Below are 19,270 nucleotides of genomic sequence, written 5' to 3'. Positions count from 1 at the left end.
GTATAATTTCACATTGGTGATTAGAACTTACATAAAGTGCCACACGACCATCTCGTTTATTCTTCCTGTTTATTGCAAAAAAAGTCATATCCCTCAAGCTGAACATCATCCTCTAGCTCCTCTCTCAACCAAGACTCAGTGATAGCTATAACTGAAAATTGCTTATTTGATGTTCTGAAACAGTCCTGAATTTTAGAGAAATTTGTAAGGAGACTTCTACTATTAAAATGTATAATAGAAAAAGTCCCATTTATTAAAGAGTCATCCTTCAGTTTCTCTTCAGGGAAAATATTTACAATTTTGAATAATATTTTCAGGAAAAAAACAATCTGGGTCAATATTGTTTTCAAAGTTATGAAAACTGTGTTCAGTATCTTCAAAGAATTTTAAGCTAGACTCCTGCGCAAAGGTTCCATCATCAAATGATGAAAAGCCATCCATAAGTTTATTTGCTTGCTTGAGAACCGCAATCTTTTGTTTTCTATTTACAAACCTCAACACTGTGACTTTTGATTGCGTTTGACCTCTCCGGGGTAAAAGGTGACAGTTTTCAATGTTTCCAGAGTTTATCGAAATTCCTTTAGCACTCAGAAAAGAGATCACCTGTTCCTCCACAGATTGGTTGTCCAACTCAGAGGGCTCCCCTCCTGGAGCCACTGCTCTTGCATAACTCCGAGGTTTAATGTCCAAACCCATGATGAGGAGGTCATCTGACCTAGTCTGTTGCTCAAGGTCGGCAATGCGATTCTCCATAAGTTTTATTGACTTGCCGTTCTCTTCATTTGCCTTTTGTAATTCAAATTCCAGATTTAATTTAAATCTGGAGTGTGACTTGTTGTACATTGCAATCATCCAACTAATGTATCACTCCTTAAAATGTATGTAATTTGTTTCATGGAGAAATAACCTCATACTGAGGTATCACTCCATAGAAAAAACGCACAAAAACACAGCATAATATACGAGGGTTTTTATCAAATTCTTTACCCTGAGATCTTGTTTTTGGCTTGGCCATGACATGTAATTTACTATAACTTGCCATGCTGTGACTTGAAATTACATGTGTAATTGCATGATCACTGTAATAATATCAGTACTTATGTAGCTTTTGTGACTTCTCTAATGCCGCGTTCACACCGGGCGCGATCAGACGCTACAAATTCGCGTGGGTCGCCAGGCGACGGACGCGCCTCCTTCGCCCGGTGTGTCGCTCTGCTTGGGTGGACTTTCGCTGCGAAAATTCGCACCGGTGCGTCATCAAATAGGAGGAGCTTCCATTCCACTCGCCAGCTCCAGTTGTCAGTCAAGCTAAGTTTTTCCATGCCTGTCGGTGACGTCATTCGCCTGTGAGCACTCCTTGTGGGAGGAGTCGTCCAGCCCCTCGTCGGAATTCCTTTGTCTGAGAAGTTGCTGAGAGACTGGCGCGTTGTTTGATCAAAATTTTTTCTAAACCTGTGAGACACATCGAAGTGGACACGGTTCGAAAAATTAAGCTGGTTTTCAGTGAAAATTTTAATGGCTGATGAGAGATTTTGAGGTGATTCTGTCGCTTTAAGGACTTCCCACGGTGCGAGACGTCGCTCAGCGCTCTCAGCCGCCGTCGTCAGCCTGTTCAAGCTGAAAACCTCCACATTTCAGGCTCTATTGATCCAGGACGTCGTGAGAGAACAGAGAAGTTTCAGAAGAAGTCGGTTTCAGCATTTTATCCGGATATTCCACTGTTAAAGGAGATTTTTTTAATGAAAGACGTGCGAACGGGTCCGCGCGTCGGCTGCAGGAAAAACACCTCTGTTGAAAGCCTTAAGGACAAGTTGGAACATGTCCTGCTGTTAAACAATTTCTCATATACTCACTCCACTGAAAGCCATCAAAAGCCGCCTGGATTTTACAAATGGTTATCAACATGGAGGTGTTTTTCCTGTGCCGCCGCACCGCGTCGGCTGCGTCCCGACGCGCGGACCCGTCCGCATGTCTTTCATTAAAAAAAATCTCCTTTAACAGTGGAATATCCGGATAAAATGCTGAAACTGACTTATTCTGAAACTTCTCTGTTCTCTCACGACGTCCTGGATCAATAGAGCCTGAAATGTGGAGGTTTTCAGCTTGAACAGGCTGATGACGGCGGCTGAGAGCGCTGAGCGACGTCTCGCACCGTGGGAAGTCCTTAAAGCGACAGAATCACCTCAAAATCTCTCATCAGCCGTTAAAATTTTCACTGAAAACCAGCTTAATTTTTCGAACCGGTCCACTTCGATGTGTCTCACAGGTTTAGAAAAAATTTTGATCAAACAACGCGCCAGTCTCTCAGCAACTTCTCAGACAAAGGAATTCCGACGAGGGGCTGGACGACTCCTCCCACAAGGAGTGCTCACAGGCAAATGACGTCACCGACAGGCGTGAAAAACTCACACATGCGCACGAGGGTTCAAGCATGTCTGACGTAAAAACATATGAATGAAATCCATATAGTTTTTGAAAAAAATAAAAAGGACCGTTGCTTTATTGACAGACCTCGTAAACTACAGTATTGCTACAATAACAAAAAACATGTTCATGTCATGACCTTTGATGGCTGAAACACACAAGTCAGACCCTAGAAATCATCTAAATCATTACATGGTCTGCATCTTGTGACTAAGCAGGAGGAATTTTGAGATCATTCCAATATCACTGCACTACCAACACAGAGCTCAAAGTTTTGAAGCGCGTAAAACAACCCAACGACTCACTTATGGTGTCATGTTGTCTCATAATGTAGACATCAAATTCACATACAAACATAATTTTAACCCTAGTTCACTAGCTTGGCATAAATGTTTTATTATTACTGTTAAAAGCTCACCCTGCATCGCACAATCAAGTGGTATGTCTATTTTTTTTCAGGACAACCTGTGCTATAGTGGTGTTTTATAAGTGTAATAAAGGATTACAATCAGAAATAAGAAAGGAAAAATAAAGCGGAAAACAATTTTCACACACATTTATTCCAATCACACAGCAAACTATAATAAACAACTATTTTGACACTTTATAAAGGTAGTTTTGGCTCTTGTACAAAAGAATGTACAAAATAAAGGTTCTAATAATGAACACAAATGCACATTTTGAATATATACAAAATGGTCTATGTGTTTTGTTTGTCTTTATGCCACATCTCAAAGCAATTTGTCTGCTATTACACAAAGGCTTACAACACAAACCTTTTACTTCCATGGAGTTTGACTCCCTCTTAGAATGTGTTCCTGCACTGTAAACAACTTATCTTCACAGTCTGAGGCCCTGTTAACACCCTTCCCCCACATCCATATGCGCAACGGTGCGCTTTTACGCATGGAGCCAGAGGGCTATTCAAACAGCATTCACATGCCAAAGAGTAATATATCGCTGCTCCAAACAATCTTTGGTCTGCCATGTGAGACTGCTCTGCCCTACGATTGGATACTGGAAAACCATGTGACAGTGAACCAATTCCGATTGGACACTCACATTGCGCACATCACACAGCTTCTATGAGGAGTACAAACATGGTGGATGGCTGGCTCAAAAGTCTGCAGAGTTACTTTTCAGCAAAAAAATAGTAAGTTTCTATCTCATATCATTAAAAGGTTATTTATAATTTAGTAAAACTTGTACTCAGCCATCGTATATGACCGCGTCGGCCCCAGAGGGTTAACAGGCTCTGAGTAACTTCAACATGTTCACCACAGCAGTGGCATGACGTACTGCAATCGACAGAGTAAGGACACATTTATGTAGCAGTACATGCTACCCAAGATGCACTGCATTTCCATGTTAATCGTATGGCAATCGGGTGAATGATGTAGTGGGTAGTGACTTTCTGATTGGCTATGGATGTTCATACTACCAGATCTATCCTACAAATAACATGTTCGCCCCTGGGGCGCGACTGGCCGCCTCGGCGTTGACACATATCGCATGTGCACTTGCGCCGATGTGGCATTAAACTTAGATGTCTGGGGGATATACGTGCAAGTCAAACGTGTATCCTGTCCCTCCAGGGGGACAGACGCGTGTGCACCTCTGACCTTTTGTCCTGTCCTTCGGACGACTCCCCTTGAGATCCTCGCACGTGTCTTGTGTCGGTGGTGGGGGATTTAGCGGAGCTGTCATACGTGTGTCCTGTCCCTCGAGGGGGACAGTCGCGTATGTACTTCGGACACGTGTCGTGTCCTATGCACGTGTCTCGAGTCGGTCAACGGACGTTTCACGAGCCTATCGCATGTGTGTCGTGTCTCTCGAGGGGGACAGGTGTGCATGCACTTCGGACGTGTCGAGTCCCTCAAGGGGGTTCGGTGGAGTTCCGTGTGACAGTCAGCCCCACTGGCAACATCGTGTCCTGGTGCAGGTGTGTCCCACGTCCTCCGTGGCCCGCCCAGGCCATTAAGCCCCGGTCAGTGGTGGGTGAGAATTGTGGTCACACGGGCAGATGCGACGTCGTTGTGTGGACAGCTGTCGGGGTTTGGTGGGTGTGTCCATTTGGATGCCAGTGAGGCTGCGGTATGCCATCTCCGCATTCGCATTTCACCCTCAGTTTGTATTGTGAGGTTGCACAAGCAGCCATGTCTAAACCTGCGATACAGAATAATCCATGATTTATACAAATATGAATAAACATGCCCTTACATGGTATATGTCTGTCAGTAGATGGTTTAATTATCTGTTTCTCAGTATAGGACAATGACCTTTGTCATGGTGCATATTTGTGTCAACAGCTATTTAGGTCGATACAGTATGAGGCAATATGTGCCAATATGTTGGCAACAAGTGAGCAGCAGCAGTGTGAGGTTTGAGCAACATGTGATGAAGTGGTACTTGCCTTTTTGTCTCTCTAACTGTGTGGTGTTCATCTGTGGATCCGCAGCAGCATACACCGACATGTTGGCAGCATTCCCATGCCAATGACATGAGATTGTTGTTTTCATAAACCACTTAATTATGGAATAGGCCTTATCTGTCATGTGATTATTGTAATATGTATTAATTGTTGGTATTATTATCAATATGTCTGTTATTATTAATTATTATTATTACTATTATTATTGACGTGTTATGAGACATGGTCTGCAATGCAGGTAGATTGTGTTCTTTGAGTGCTTGGTGGGCCGGCTCCATATGTGTATCTGGGCATTTGACCTGTCGGGAGAGTGGCCTTGGCGCAGTGTGAATGACATTAGCAGGAGGTGGTAAAATCACAAGTCAGAATTTCAATACATCCACTTGGGAAATGATTCACAATATTAATACCAGCATTTTGGCATCAAAATTCATCTTACATCTTGAAAATAACCCCCCACCCCTTGAATGTAACAAGGTATGGTCTATTTTCAATTATCTGGCTATTCCGCTATGTGTAAAGTTTGTCCATGCTCTTCAAAAACTTTATAAACACAATTATTTCACAAAGGTTTTATTTCAGAAACACTGTGAATAACAGAACTTAGGAGGAGGCCATGCTCTTCAAAAACTTTAAAAACATAAACAATTGTCAAAGGTTTTATTTCAGTCACACTGTGTGAATAACAGAACTTAGGAGGAGGCCATGCTCTTCAAAAACTTTAAAAACATAAACCACTGTCAAAGGTTTTTATCAAATTCTTTACCCTGAGATCTTGTTTTTGGCTTGGCCATGACATGTAATTTACTATAACTTGCCATGCTGTGACTTGAAATTACATGTGTAATTGCATGATCACTGTAATAATATCAGTACTTATGTAGCTTTTGTGACTTCTCTAATGCCGCGTTCACACCGGGCGCGATCAGACGCTACAAATTCGCGTGGGTCGCCAGGCGACGGACGCGCCTCCTTCGCCCGGTGTGTCGCTCTGCTTGGGTGGACTTTCGCTGCGAAAATTCGCACCGGTGCGTCATCAAATAGGAGGAGCTTCCATTCCACTCGCCAGCTCCGGTTGTCAGTCAAGCTAACATGACGGACCTTGATCACACGGAGCGAGTTGTTGTGAAAAGCTCCCAATACAGAGAGTATCATTATTTGCTGCAGGAGCTGTGTCTGGGTGACGGCCGCTTTCAGCGCTCCTTCCACCTCTGCGGGACCCAGTTTGAGGATCAACTGTCCCGTTCGCGCGCGCACATGTTAAAAAAAAAAAAAAAAAAAACTCCGCAGCTCGCTCTTCCCCCACAAAACTCTGTCATAACTGTGTTTAGAAACCAGTCACCATTTGTTTTATTATACATCTGTGTAGTTAATTAATAAAATATTCTCTACAGACGATTCGCTCGTGCGCGCACGTAAAAAAAAAAAAGTAAAGGAAAAAGCTCCGCTCCCCGCTGCTGCAAGTAGGGCTGCTGCTCGCTCCAAAAACTCTGTCATAATTGTGTTTAGAAACCAGTCACCATTTGCTTTATACAGGTGTGTAGTTAATAAGTAAAATAATCTCCAGGACGATTTGCGCGCGCACGTAAAATAAAAATAAAAAGAAACTCCACTCCCCGCTGCTGCGGTTCGCTCCAAAAACTCTGTCATGATTGTGAAATAAAGGACAAAAGAGACATAAGTCCTGCTCACAGGCTGCTACCAGATACAGGACATGTTCACATCTTCAGTCAAACTCCAGACATCTCCACGTCACTACATATTCAGTCCCTGATTGGTCATCGCGGCACGACAAGACGAAAAAGTTCAGATTTTTGAACTTGGGGAGGAGGGCCCAGCGCGACGTGAAGGCGACGCAATATCGCGCCACAAACACGCAAAACGCTCAAAATCGCTTCACTCGCGTCGCTCACTCTCCTCCATCGCGTTTGCGCTGCGCGGTTTTGGCGCCCAAAACGCGTCCTTACATAGGGATTACATAGCAACCTGTGGCTGCAGTCGCTCGCGTCGCGCCCGGTGTGAACGTGGCATAAAACACGTTCTACCAAGTCAGGAGCATTATATATCATAAACTTGATTGTTGTGATCAATGCAGGGTTCATCAAAACTAATCATGAAGTCAAAACAATTACATTCTAATATTTCAAAAGATGTTAAAATTACAGTATATATTGCAGTTTTCTTTTTTACATGGGGCGGGTTTTTTTTTGTCATGGTAGACACCCACTTCCTTTATGAAATATCTCCCAAATTACACAATGCACAATCTCTGAAGTGGATGTAAGCATATTTGAAAAAAATATATAGTTTCTACCATTACCACCTCCTGCTAGTGACATGTTCCATTCGTGTCGCCATACCACATTCCTGCGTTTTGCCCTGGGTTCGCACCAGCATTCATTCACATCTGCCCGAATGTGTCCCTCCCAACGTCAGCACGATATTTCCATGGTTTCAGTGATTTCAAACTGTTTCGCGCGTGTTCACCCTGATTCGACCAAATTTGCACTATTTGTGAAGGGGCCCTAAATAACAAAGCAAAGTAAAGATATGTCAAAATTCTACTTAGGTACAGTAACAAAGTATTTCTTCTTCATACATTACAACACTGAAAAACTGTGACTATAATGGTCTCAGAAAATGATTCATAATTTTTATTATCATGGATACTTCACAAAATGTTACATTCATGGACCTTAGATACTAAGGCATCTAAAGCTACCAAAATATTATTTGTCTGAAGGAAAAAACTCACCTTAGGTGAGCACCAGTGTTGCCACAGTTACTTTGAAAAAGTAATCCAATTACTGATTACTCCTTGAAAAAGTAACTTAGTTACTTTACTGATTACTCAATTGTAAAAGTAACTAAGTTAGATTACTAGTTACTTTTTTAGTTACTTTTCCCAGCTGCCGACAACAACCCTCTGCCACCTCAACATGACAATATCTGTTTTGCCAAAACTCACTTTATAGTCACCCTTTCTTGACTTCAATGAAAATAAATACTTGTTTTATGAAAAGTAAAATAAAGACCTCTTTCTTGACCTCATATTTAACTGTTGACAGCACTGTAACAGTAAAACTTGCAATTTTGAACCTACATTGTTTATAAATGTAACTATTAAATTCTAACATTTTTCTAACATTTAAATTCTCTCTAAACATTTTACTTGTCGAAATTATTATTATTTTAAGCAATATTAGTAGTTGTAAAAAACAGCTTCAAAACTGGACCTTTAATATCTAGGCGTGCTGTGGGGGGGCACATCCCTGCCCCACGCCCCATTCCATCTGGATTCGCAGGTAAGAAAGTTTTATTGCGTTTTCACATCATGTGGTCCTCAGAAAGAGAGTTTAGGTGCATTTGAGTGGAAAATAGTTAGTTGTTGACACGTCGCGGAGGATCAGCTGTTTTTAACGACCAGATACAGAGTGGCTCAGCTCAGAATTCTAAATAGAGGAGGAAAAAAAGTATAAAAAATGTCTTTGTAAAGCTCAGTGCAGGTGTGCTGATCACCGCGCTTTAAGAGGTGAGGACGAGTCGTAGCTGCAAAAAACCCGCGGATGAAAAGCTCGCAGCTCGCTTAAAGTGGGCAGTTCAGTCGAACCCCGACCTCCTGCCCACAGACCAAGTTTAATGCTGCGATCGACCCACAATGCAAAAATAATAGTAACGCACAGTGACATGGAGAAGTAACTTTAATCTGATTACTGATTTGGAAAGATTAACGCGTTAGATTACTCGTTACTAAAAAAAGTGGTCCGATTAGAGTAACGCGTTACTAAGTAACGCGTTACCGTCATCACTGGTGAGCACTACATTGACAGCCTGATTATGTCATTATGGTCACCTTGTCCAGAAGTGACGTTGACCTCTCAGGGCTCAGAAGCATCTGGGTTGTACCATCACACAATGGAAATATGTAATGTGATCAGACCATTCGGTATTCCAAATCTTTTCTTTCTTTTTTTTTTGGAAGAAATGAACGTCGTGCCCTGGACCAAAATCGAAAAGAACCATCCAAACTATTTTCAGCAACAAGTCCAAAAGCCAAGGCCTGTCCTGGTATGGGGTTGAATCAGTGGCCTTTGCAAAGGTAATTTACACTTCTGTGATGGCAGCATTAATACAGAAAAGTACATTGTGATTTTAGAGTAACATATGCTGTCTTCAAAGATGACATCCTTTCCGGAGATGTCCATGCATTTTTCAACAACACAATGAAAAACCACATTCTGCGCACATTACAAAGGCATGGCAGCCTTGTCCTGACTTGTCCCTAATCAAGAATGTGTGGAGAATTAAAAAAAACAAACAAACAACAACAACTACAATGGCTCTGTACATGTTAAAGAGTATTTGCAGGAAGGGTTGCACAAAATAACAACAGACATGCTTCATTGCTTGGTATCCTCAAAGCCAAAATGTCCCTTAAATTGTAAAAAGGAATGTCAATAATACAAAGTACTAAATGCTTTAGCATCCCACTTTTTTTTGGGGGGGGGGGGGGGGGTCTGTTGCAGGAATTAAATGCAGGAATGGATGCATATTAATAAATGAAATGAAGGTGACTCAATAAAATTTGAAATATTTTGGGCTCATACTTTCGACAATGAAATAAAAGTCTAAATAAATGTAACAATCTCTATGCTTTTAATTTGCATTTTCTAGAGTCTCCCAACTTTTACTGATTCTATTGAAGTAAATCTTTATTTTTCCAATTGTACTACTCTGTACCAACGTACTGCATGTAAAAGAAGAAGAAGAAAAAAAAGAGCAGCACACAGGGTGATGCCGTTGCTATGTTATCCTGTTCTTAGCACAAATCCCTGACAAAAAGGGAGTGGTTGAGTAGTAAAAGAGATTAGTGCGTTACTGGCAGTGCTTCCACATATGTGAATGTGGGCGAGATTAGAATCATGGAAGCTTCAAATCATTAATAAACATATGAGCTCACTGCTGATTCACTGAACACAGTCACAGAAATACCAGCAAAACAAAAAGTCACAATATGATTAACTACTCCCTGAGATGATTATGGCAAATGAATAAATGACATAAGTTCCATGCTGCAAAAAAAAAAAATAAAATAATCTGTCACTTGTCTTTTTTTAGGAGCATGACAAATTAGAACCGTTGCCATGTGAAGAGTCTCTGCGATCTGCGTGTGTAACAACCCCAGGGTGATCGAGGAAGGGAAGGATAGATTAGGAAGAGCAGCGGAGAGGCAAAAAAGGAGGTGGGGTTGTTATTGTGAGAGGAAATAGGAGTCTGTTTTGCGAGGAAAGACTGAAATGCAGTGTGGTGTAATGTGTGCCAGATCAGGAGGGTGGGGATGTGTGTGATCACCGTATGACAGAATGTGTAGGAGATGAAGAGGGAGTGGTGACAGAAAAACTGAAGGGAAAGAAAAATAGAGAAAATCCTGAACAGACAGCAGCATGTGTTTAATGAACATGTATTTGGGAAAAGATGAAGAAAGCTAAAGCTACTTGACTGTACTTATTGCAGACATTTGTGAATGAGCATTGCTTTTAAATGCAGTTTCACCAAGTGCAGCAAGCAAATGTTTCTTTTTTTTAGCTGCTCTATCAAATAGCTGTTTGCAGTCAGTTGTGTGCATATGGTTGAGCACATTAAAGCTACACGCTTTCTAAGTCCCTGCTCCTATCTTTGTGTGTTGAGGTGTCACTTGTGTGCTGGAGGAGTTAATATGAACGCAGTGAGGTGTGCAGCAAGCAAAGCCTGACTAGTGTGGTCGCGGCCTCGGCTGAGCCTTTCAGGGAACCCCCCTGGGTGCCAGCAGCATTATTTTACAGCACCGGCAGAACAGGCAATGCTGAGCACCAACTCAAGAGAAAGAAACTAAACAAACAAACTTATTCATGTGTAATTTTAGAAAGACAAATTATATCTCAGCTCGCTGCTTGAGAAGCACCCACTGAGCGTTGACTAAACAAGATCAGACTCACAATGTTTCCAACAGCAAACCAAGACCACTTGATTCCTCTTGTAAACGTTACACCATGTGAACAAGTAAGTCAGATTATACATTTAAAATGAAAAAAGTTACTGTCTTATTTCAGTGTTTGTTGAGGGATGTTCGGATCTGACTGAATGTGATCAGATTGATTAATCTGCATCGAATAAATTAAACCCAGTAAACCAGAGGGACCAAATAAGGTGCCAGCGTTTTAGTGCCGTGAATCGAACAGACTCATGGCTGCTACTAAATGGACCGCATTTATATAGCGCTTTCCATCTGCATCAGATGCTCAAAGCACCATACAAGATGCTCACTACACACGGGAGCAATAGGGGATTAAGACCTTGCCCAAGGGCCCTTAGTGATTTTCCCATCAGGCTGGGATTTGAGCTGAGGATCTTCTGGTCTCAAGTCCAACGCCTTAACCACTAGACCATCACCTCCCCTACTGCTTTGCTACGAAGCCATGAGAGTCACAGTGTTATGTTTTAAAAGCAATTTTAACACTCCTTTAAATATGCAACACAGATATCAACAGTGTGCATCAGTCTCCTCTCTTTGATGAAATGACACGATAACCAGTTAACGCTCAGTGCTGCACTGTGAGAGTTTCCTAAAACATATTTCACATTACCTTAAATAAACACCAAGTATTCGATTGGGATATGGGATAGGTAAATACTCAAAATTAAATGACTCTGATCGGGATGGAGCACAGCACAGCTCTGTGGCACGCACTACAGTTGCCGTGCCATAAGGCACACGGCTCTGCTCATCGCTCTGGCAAATGCACAATGGAGGTTAGCACATTGGCTGTATGGAGTATATGTTGCATACCAGACTGGTACCGGACTGTACACATCGTGCTCCTCTTTCTTATTACAGATTGATGTTGTTATTATTTCATGACTGCCTCTGGAAATAATGATTTCTGCTTGAATATGGATTAGGCGGCTGTTATTCTGACGCCAGGTACAATGTAAAGTAAAATTAAAATACAACAATGTGTCATTTGTAAAGCAAGTGGCGGGTGATTTTCTTGATGAAAATGACTAGGAAGGCAGCCGATCACAGCACAGTGGTGAACAGTGCTAACCACTTGCAACCCACCGTGCTGGCCAGCATGGATCAGATTAATTAAATTTTAGATTTTTTACATCAGCTGTTTGAGCTCCCTCTTTCAATGCATTTTGCAACACAAACACGAGCCTCCTCCCCAGTATTATGAATTGCTGGCTTCCTCAAAAATATTCTCAAACTCTCAGCAGTGATCCAGTTTGGTGTAGGCGGAGCTAAAGTGTTATGAAATGTTTGTGAATACTTGAGCTTTTTACATGTTATGGTAATTTGTTTGGAGCATCAAAGAATTCAGTTAACATTGTATTAAAATTTCAAAAATGATGCCCATTAAACTCACAATGAAAACAATTCCAACAATATGACATAAATTTAATAAAATATAAAATCCAAAACAATAGCAGGGGTGGTGGCCAAGCAGCCCATTTCTCCTTGTAATGTGGGGTTGCATCTGGAGGACATCCAGCATAAAACTTGTGCCAAATCAGCATGCGTGAATCTGCTGTGGCAACTCCAAGTGAAAACAAGGGAGCAGCCAACGGACTTACTATCAAATCCCAAACAATGTAATGTAATCTAGTATGTGGCCTTATTAGTATAACACAACTAAATCATCACCTTCACAGGCAGTTTTCTTTGGACAAGTCCTGGAATGGAAACTTGAACATTAACTCTTAACTTCATTTACATCAACCAAGAGTTGGATTTTCTCAAAAACTGAGCAACCATGCAACAGAGAGACTCTGAGGGAAACCTAACCCTGAAGGAGTTACAGGCTTCTGGGGCTGTGATGGGGAGAAAGTGTGTACAGTGCAACTTTTGTCTGTTGCATTGCCAGTTCTATAGCTTCATACTGGAGTGGAACACAGACGGAAGTTCATATAAGAAAACAGATCAAATCTAGGCTTGTGTCTCCCATATGTAATTCATTTCTGTACCAATTTATTCCAATTAAAAGTCAGAGGAGCCAGAAGCGGGGTACACCCTGGACAGGCCGCCAGTCCATCACAGGACCACATATAGACAGACAACCACGTGTCAGAAATTCGCCTAACCTGCATGTCTTTGCAAGTGGGAGGAAGCTGGAGTACCTCGAGGAACCACGCAAGCACGAGGAGAACACAAACTCCACTCAGAAGGACCGGGTCAGAAGAGAACCCAGTGTATTCTCACTGTGAGGCAGCAGTGTAAACCAATAAGCCTCCATGCTGCCCATCCCATATGCCATGCACTACAGATCTGTTTTAAAGTGAAGTTAAAGGGCATAATTTTACAAATTTTAATATAATAAAGTCAGAATTCTTTTCTTAAAATTCAACTTCAAAAACATAATTAAAGGTGCAAAACCTCAAGTGACCATAAACCGCATTAGTAATCTGCCCTTGCACTTCTGATACTGGGGGTTGATGTCGGAAAGGACAATAAAAGTAGAAGCTGAGCGATACTTTAACACAGAATGATATCACAGCATTAGAGGAGTGAGTATCAAAAGAATTTAAATGTTGTTGTCGTCCTGCTCCCGTTTTGGTACGGGTCGCCACAGTGGATACAGTCAGATCCACATAGGTATTTGGCACAAGTTTTACGCGCATGCCCTTCCTGATGCAACTCCAGCATAACCTGGAGAACACAAACAGCCGCTGGGGTTCCAAAGAGGTCTCCCATCCAAGTATTAACCAGGCCCCGCACTGCTTAGCTCTGAGATCTGACAGGATCAGGCTCACACAGAGCAGACTGGCTATCAAAAAGCATTTAAATAACAGTTAAAAAACAAGTATATATAAAAAACAAGTGAATCTTTGTTGTTTTGCCAACATTCAGCGCAGTTCAACCAAAGCAAACCTGTCTGGACTCCATTTTAGCCAAAAACCTTCAGTTGACAGACATGGATAAAAAGATAGATGTGAACTGCAACATGGCTCTTATGTCTAATCACAACGTCTCTTTCATCTTGTAAAAAAAACAACACAAAATGTATTTCAGCCTAGACGCACTTTGTCTGCCAGATTGGACTGTGATTGCTCCAACAGCACGAGTGCCAGCCCAGCTCTTTGCTCCAGTTATAAAATTGTGGTAATTTCAGGACTTTTACTGTATTACTGAGCATGTCCTGCACAAATGGTTTGATCTTTGCCAATGTTACTGATGAATAAATTAAAACACGAGTTGCCAGTTGGACATTTTTATAAAACATAAAAATACAAAGGCTGTCTCAAACCTGTCTGTGATCAAAGATTCAATTAGCACTGATCCAGTGACTTTTGGATGCTGCTTGATGAACATCGACCGCTTTTTCTTTAGTTCCTTGTCAAAAATCTGATATACGAGGTCTGTTAGAAAACTATCCGACCTTTTTATTTTTTTAAAAAACTATATGGATTTGAATCATGTGCGCTTGCATCAGCCAAGCTTGAACCTTCGTGCGCATGCGTGAGTTTTTTTTCACGCCTGTCGGTTGGTCATTCGCCTGTGGGCAGGCTTTGAGTGAGCACTGGTCCACCCCTCTCGTCGGATTTTCATTGTCAGGGAAATGGCTGAGCGATTGGAGCAGCGCTAAATCAAATTTTTCCAGAAACTGTGAGAGACAGCCAGGTGGAAACCATTCGGAAGATTCAGACGGCTTTCGGTGAGGATACTCTGGGCGTCACACAGATTAAGGAGCGTGTTGGAAGTCTCACAGGACAAGTTGTGACATGTCCAGCTGTTACACAATTTCTCTGATACTCACTTGACTGAAAAGCCACCGAAAGCCGTCTGAATCTTCCGAATGGTTTCCAACACGGACGTGCTTTTTGTTGCGTGCCATTGCGGCTCCATCCCGACGCGCGAATTCCTCCGCACGTCTTTCATTACAAAATCTCCTGTAACAGTGGAATGTGCCGCAAAAGTGCTGATGTCCAACTCTTCTTCTTCTTCTTCTGCTCGTCTCTTTCGTGGGACGAAAGCACCTCCGTGTTGGTCTCACAGGACAAGCCCTAACATGCCCAGCTCTTGCACCATTCGGAAAATTCAGACGGCTTTCGGTGGCTTTTCAGTCGTGTGACTATCTGAGAAATTGTGGACAAGCTGGACATGCCACAACATGTCTTGTGAGGCTTCATCACAGCGTTGCTTTTTGTTCTGTGCCCTGCACCTACGTCCCGACACGCGAATTTCTCCGCTCCTCTTTCCCTTACAAAAACTCCTGTAACAGTGGAATGTGCCAAAAAGGTGCTATGTCCAGCTGTCTTGCCATTTCTCTGGTAGTCAGACGACGTCCCGGATCAACAAAGCATTCACTTTGGAAATGATCTGGTCGTTTGCGCCTGTCAATCGCCGCTCGGTGCGCGGCGCGCCATACGCCACTGTGGGCCGTCTTCCAGTTGTAATTGTCCTTAATCTGTGTGATCCCCATAAGATCTTCACCGAAAGCCATCTGAATTTTCCAAATGGTTTCCACTTGGCTGTCTCTCACACTTTCTGAAAAAATTTTGATGAAGCAAAGCGGCAGTCGATCAGCCAATTTCCTGACAATGAAAATCCGACGAGGGGGCTGGACCACTCCTCCCACAAGGCATGCTCACAGGTGAATGACGCAACCGACAGGCGTGAAAAAACTCACGCATGCACACGAAGGTTCAAGCTTGGCTGATGCAATCACACATGATTCAAATCCATATAGTTTTTGCAAAAAATAAAAAGGTCCGTTACTTTTCTAACAGACCTCATAGTATTGATAATTATTGCAGTAATGAATCAGATTCCCCCATTTTTGTTGCACCTTACGTTTTCATAATTTTTCATCCTTCCCATTATTCACTACCCTGCGGCGGTTTCACAACTCCCCGGACAGGTTTAGTAATCACTGTGCTATATATATAAGAACTCTACCTGAACATAGAGCAGGTTTAGCTGGACAGGGTCTCGTGAATCCACATTCTGGTCTGAGTAGAAGAACTTGCGTCTGAGCAGCAGAGTCTCACTTTCTTCCACTCCCTGCTCCCTGAACGTCCTGCTGTGGTCCAGCCAGTTCACTGTTCAATCAATACACATACTCGGTTACCACATGCAGTGGAATGAATAGATGTTCATTTAAGAAAGATGTCACTGCTGGAACAGGAAGCTGACGGTGAAATTAACCAGCAGACAGGCAGACAGAATAACTTAAGTCAATCTACTGAATCAAACATCCATAAGTGAAAATGTTGATGGGACACAAGTAGCATAATTTTAATTATTATATGGTGAGAGAAAATTTATTTTTTGTGTTAACATGAAATGTTTATTTGCATGTTTCAAGAAGAAAACAGTGGTATTTTTCTGAAAGTTTGAAATTTCAATGGTATACATTGGATACAATGATAACACAGATGTCCAGATGAGTGTGATTCATGTAAGAATCCATGTAAAAAACCTAAAAATACCAACTGTATTTACCAAGGTTTTTGCAAGTGCACCACCACACTCATTAGCTGAATGGGCTGCTGAGTACATTCGTCACTTGACTGTGGATTGACTCTACAGCATAACAGCAAAGTAGTAAGAGGAAAAAAACATGACCAAAACAATAACACGCTGGAAAGGTTTGAAGAAAAATAATGAGCTTGACGCCATGCTGCACCACCATGATTTTGCTCATCCTAATAGCTGCTGTGAGCTTTCAAAGTTTTCAAGTGTTGATACCTATTTGGACGAGATTAGTTTTATATGGGGAGATGAAACCTGCGTGAACGATACCCAGCACAAATGATGGAGACCAGTTTGATGAGATTTGGATGTAGAGGGGAGGCTACATGATGTCATGGGTCAGAAAATGTATTTCTGAATTATTCAAAAGCTTTAACAGCACAAACAAAAGTTTTTACGGCACAAACATGGCACAAACCTAGTACAAATGAACAACAATGCTATTTTAATATTTTGAATGCATGAAATACTGTGCATAACTTTTCATACAATATGTGACCCACTTCACACTACTCTGGAAAATGAATGAAACTGTGTATTTGGAAGGGACTAAAATCACAAAGAAATTGTTAATAATCACATCACACCACCTCCCCATGTGATACTAATAAGTTAGTAATGAATGATTCAAGTCCCACACTGGTACACACATGAAGACGACAAAGTAAGTGAAGAATGATGATCCTGAAATGTGAGCTACACGCTTAAAGTGAAGCGCGATTTGACCCTTACAGTCATCGTCCGTGTGGAGTTTGGCTTTGAGCTTTTCCATCTTTCTCTCATCTCGTAGCAGCAGGGTTCTGTCTTTCTTAAGCGTCCCCGTTCCTTCCTCCTTTTTGTCCTCTATGACTTCTTGAATGAGGGAATACTCTTCATAGTTGGTGATTCCTGAAACATGCAAATTGAAGCAGTGAATTTGCAGATGATTTTCACAACAGAGACTCTTTTTAAATCTACCTCCCGTGTTTTGGAACATCCGCAAAGAAAAGCTGGTGAACAGCCAGAAAAATAAAATGCCAGCTGAGGAGAAGTAACCGAGCAGAAAGACCGACTCTAAACAAACGATTTTCAATAACGATACCTGCCAGACACACATCCCTTTCCTCCTCGGCCAACTGAGCTTGACTGGAGCCCACTGAAAATACCGCAAAGAGTTTAGGGAGCACCTCTGTGATGGGAAGGGATGGAACCATATTTATTAGAAACAAATTTGTTTGAGCTTTATTAATCAAGACCTGCGCTCTCAAAACAAAACGTGATTAGGACTTTATCAAGTGTAAATAAATGCTCTCAAGTACATAACAAATGTGCTGCTTTACAAATTATAATTTAATACCACATAATAACACCACAGCAAAAAGCAAACCCTTAAACACTGTGTGAAGTCAAGTGGATGTGCTCACATAAAATATGCTCAAAGATGAATAATTCAAGCCGTAAATGTTGAGCTGACAATATTCACATCCTGGCAGGACTGTCTCTACCTATTCTGCTGCATATTGTGACAAGCAGCTCCCCGACTGTTTTGAGTCATCACAGAATAGTTTTAATTGCACCATCCCAGCATTTTGATTTCTGTGGCTTTGTTTCTTCTTGTACTCCAAGATATCCTGAAACAGAAGGAGGGCTGTGATGCTTAAACACAGCTGACTGCTCTTGTGACAGAAGGAATGCAGTCATTCCACGCATCTGCAAGAAAATATAAATCACCGAGGAGGTATAAGTGACACTGACAATTCTCCTGAGACTATGAGTTAAACTTACTCCATTTCGCAGCATGTAGTAATCCAAGGTTCTGCCAGACTCCAGCCAAATCCCTTTCCTGGGATCATCGTCAGACAAGAAGAGGCCGTAGTCGGAGGCTGAAACACGGCATAAGACAGAGATGGCAAATGTAAATGCATATCATGTAAATTAGTTCTACAACCCCTGGCAAAAATTATGGAATCACCAGCCTCAGAGGATGTTCATTCAGTTGTTTAATTTTGTAGAAAAAAAGCAGATCACAGACATGACACAAAACTAAAGTCATTTCAAATGGCAACTTTCTGGCTTTAAGAAACACTATAAGAAATAATAAAAAAAAGATTGTTGGCAGTCAGTAACGGTTACTTTTTTAGACCAAGCAGAGGAAAAAAATATGGAATCACTCAATTCTGAGGAAAAAATTATGGAATCACCCTGTAAATTTCATCCCCCAAATTAACACCTGCATCAAATCAGATCTGCTCATTGACACTGACCCTATGCCATGACATTGACCCTATGTGTGTTTTTGCAAGGAATGGTTTTGCAGTTTTTGCTCTATGGCAAGATGCATTATCATCTTGAAAAATGATTTCATCATCCCCAAACATCCTTTCAATTGTCCAAAATATCAACATAAACTTGTGCATTTATTGATGATGTAATGCCAGCCATCTCCCCAGTGCCTTTACCTCACCTGCAGCCCCATATCATCAATGACTGTGGAAATTTAATGTTCTCTTCAGGCAGTCATCTTTATAAATCTCATTGGAAAGGCACCAAACAAAAGTTCCAGCATCATCACCTTGCCCAATGCAGATTCGAGATTCATCACTGAATATGACTTTCCTCCAGTCATCCACAGTCCACAATTGCTTTTCCTTAGCCCATTGTAACCTTGTTTTTTTCTGTTGAGGTGTTAATGAATGCCTTTCATTTAGTTTTCTGTATGTAAATCCCATTTCCTTTAGGCGGTTTCTTACAGTTCGGTCACAGACGTTGACTCCAGTTTCCTCCCATTCATTCCTCATTTGTTTTGTTGTACATTTTTCAATTTTTGAGACATATTGCTTTAAGTTTTCTGTCTTGACGCTTTGATGGTCTTCCTTGGTCTACCAGTATGTTTGCTTTTAACAACCTTCCCATGTTGTTTGTAT

At 41.7% G+C, this 19,270-nt stretch overlaps 1 protein-coding gene across 1 annotated transcript in view; it reads right to left on the bottom strand.

Moving 5' to 3' along the window:
- tln2b (talin 2b) overlaps positions 1-19,270 on the bottom strand; it is a 239,193-nt gene that overhangs the window by 219,215 nt on the left and 708 nt on the right. The window contains 5 exon segments of the mRNA XM_034176485.1: positions 15,792-15,934; positions 17,100-17,255; positions 17,852-17,950; positions 17,953-17,977; positions 18,132-18,229. Of these exon segments, the coding sequence (XP_034032376.1) occupies positions 15,792-15,934; positions 17,100-17,255; positions 17,852-17,950; positions 17,953-17,977; positions 18,132-18,229 (521 nt within the window).

The sequence above is a fragment of the Thalassophryne amazonica genome, chromosome 8 (assembly GCF_902500255.1).
Source record: "Thalassophryne amazonica chromosome 8, fThaAma1.1, whole genome shotgun sequence".
Taxonomy (NCBI): domain Eukaryota; kingdom Metazoa; phylum Chordata; class Actinopteri; order Batrachoidiformes; family Batrachoididae; genus Thalassophryne; species Thalassophryne amazonica.
The sequence above is the reverse complement of the archived record's forward strand: the minus strand, read 5'-3'. Positions and strand labels throughout refer to the sequence as shown.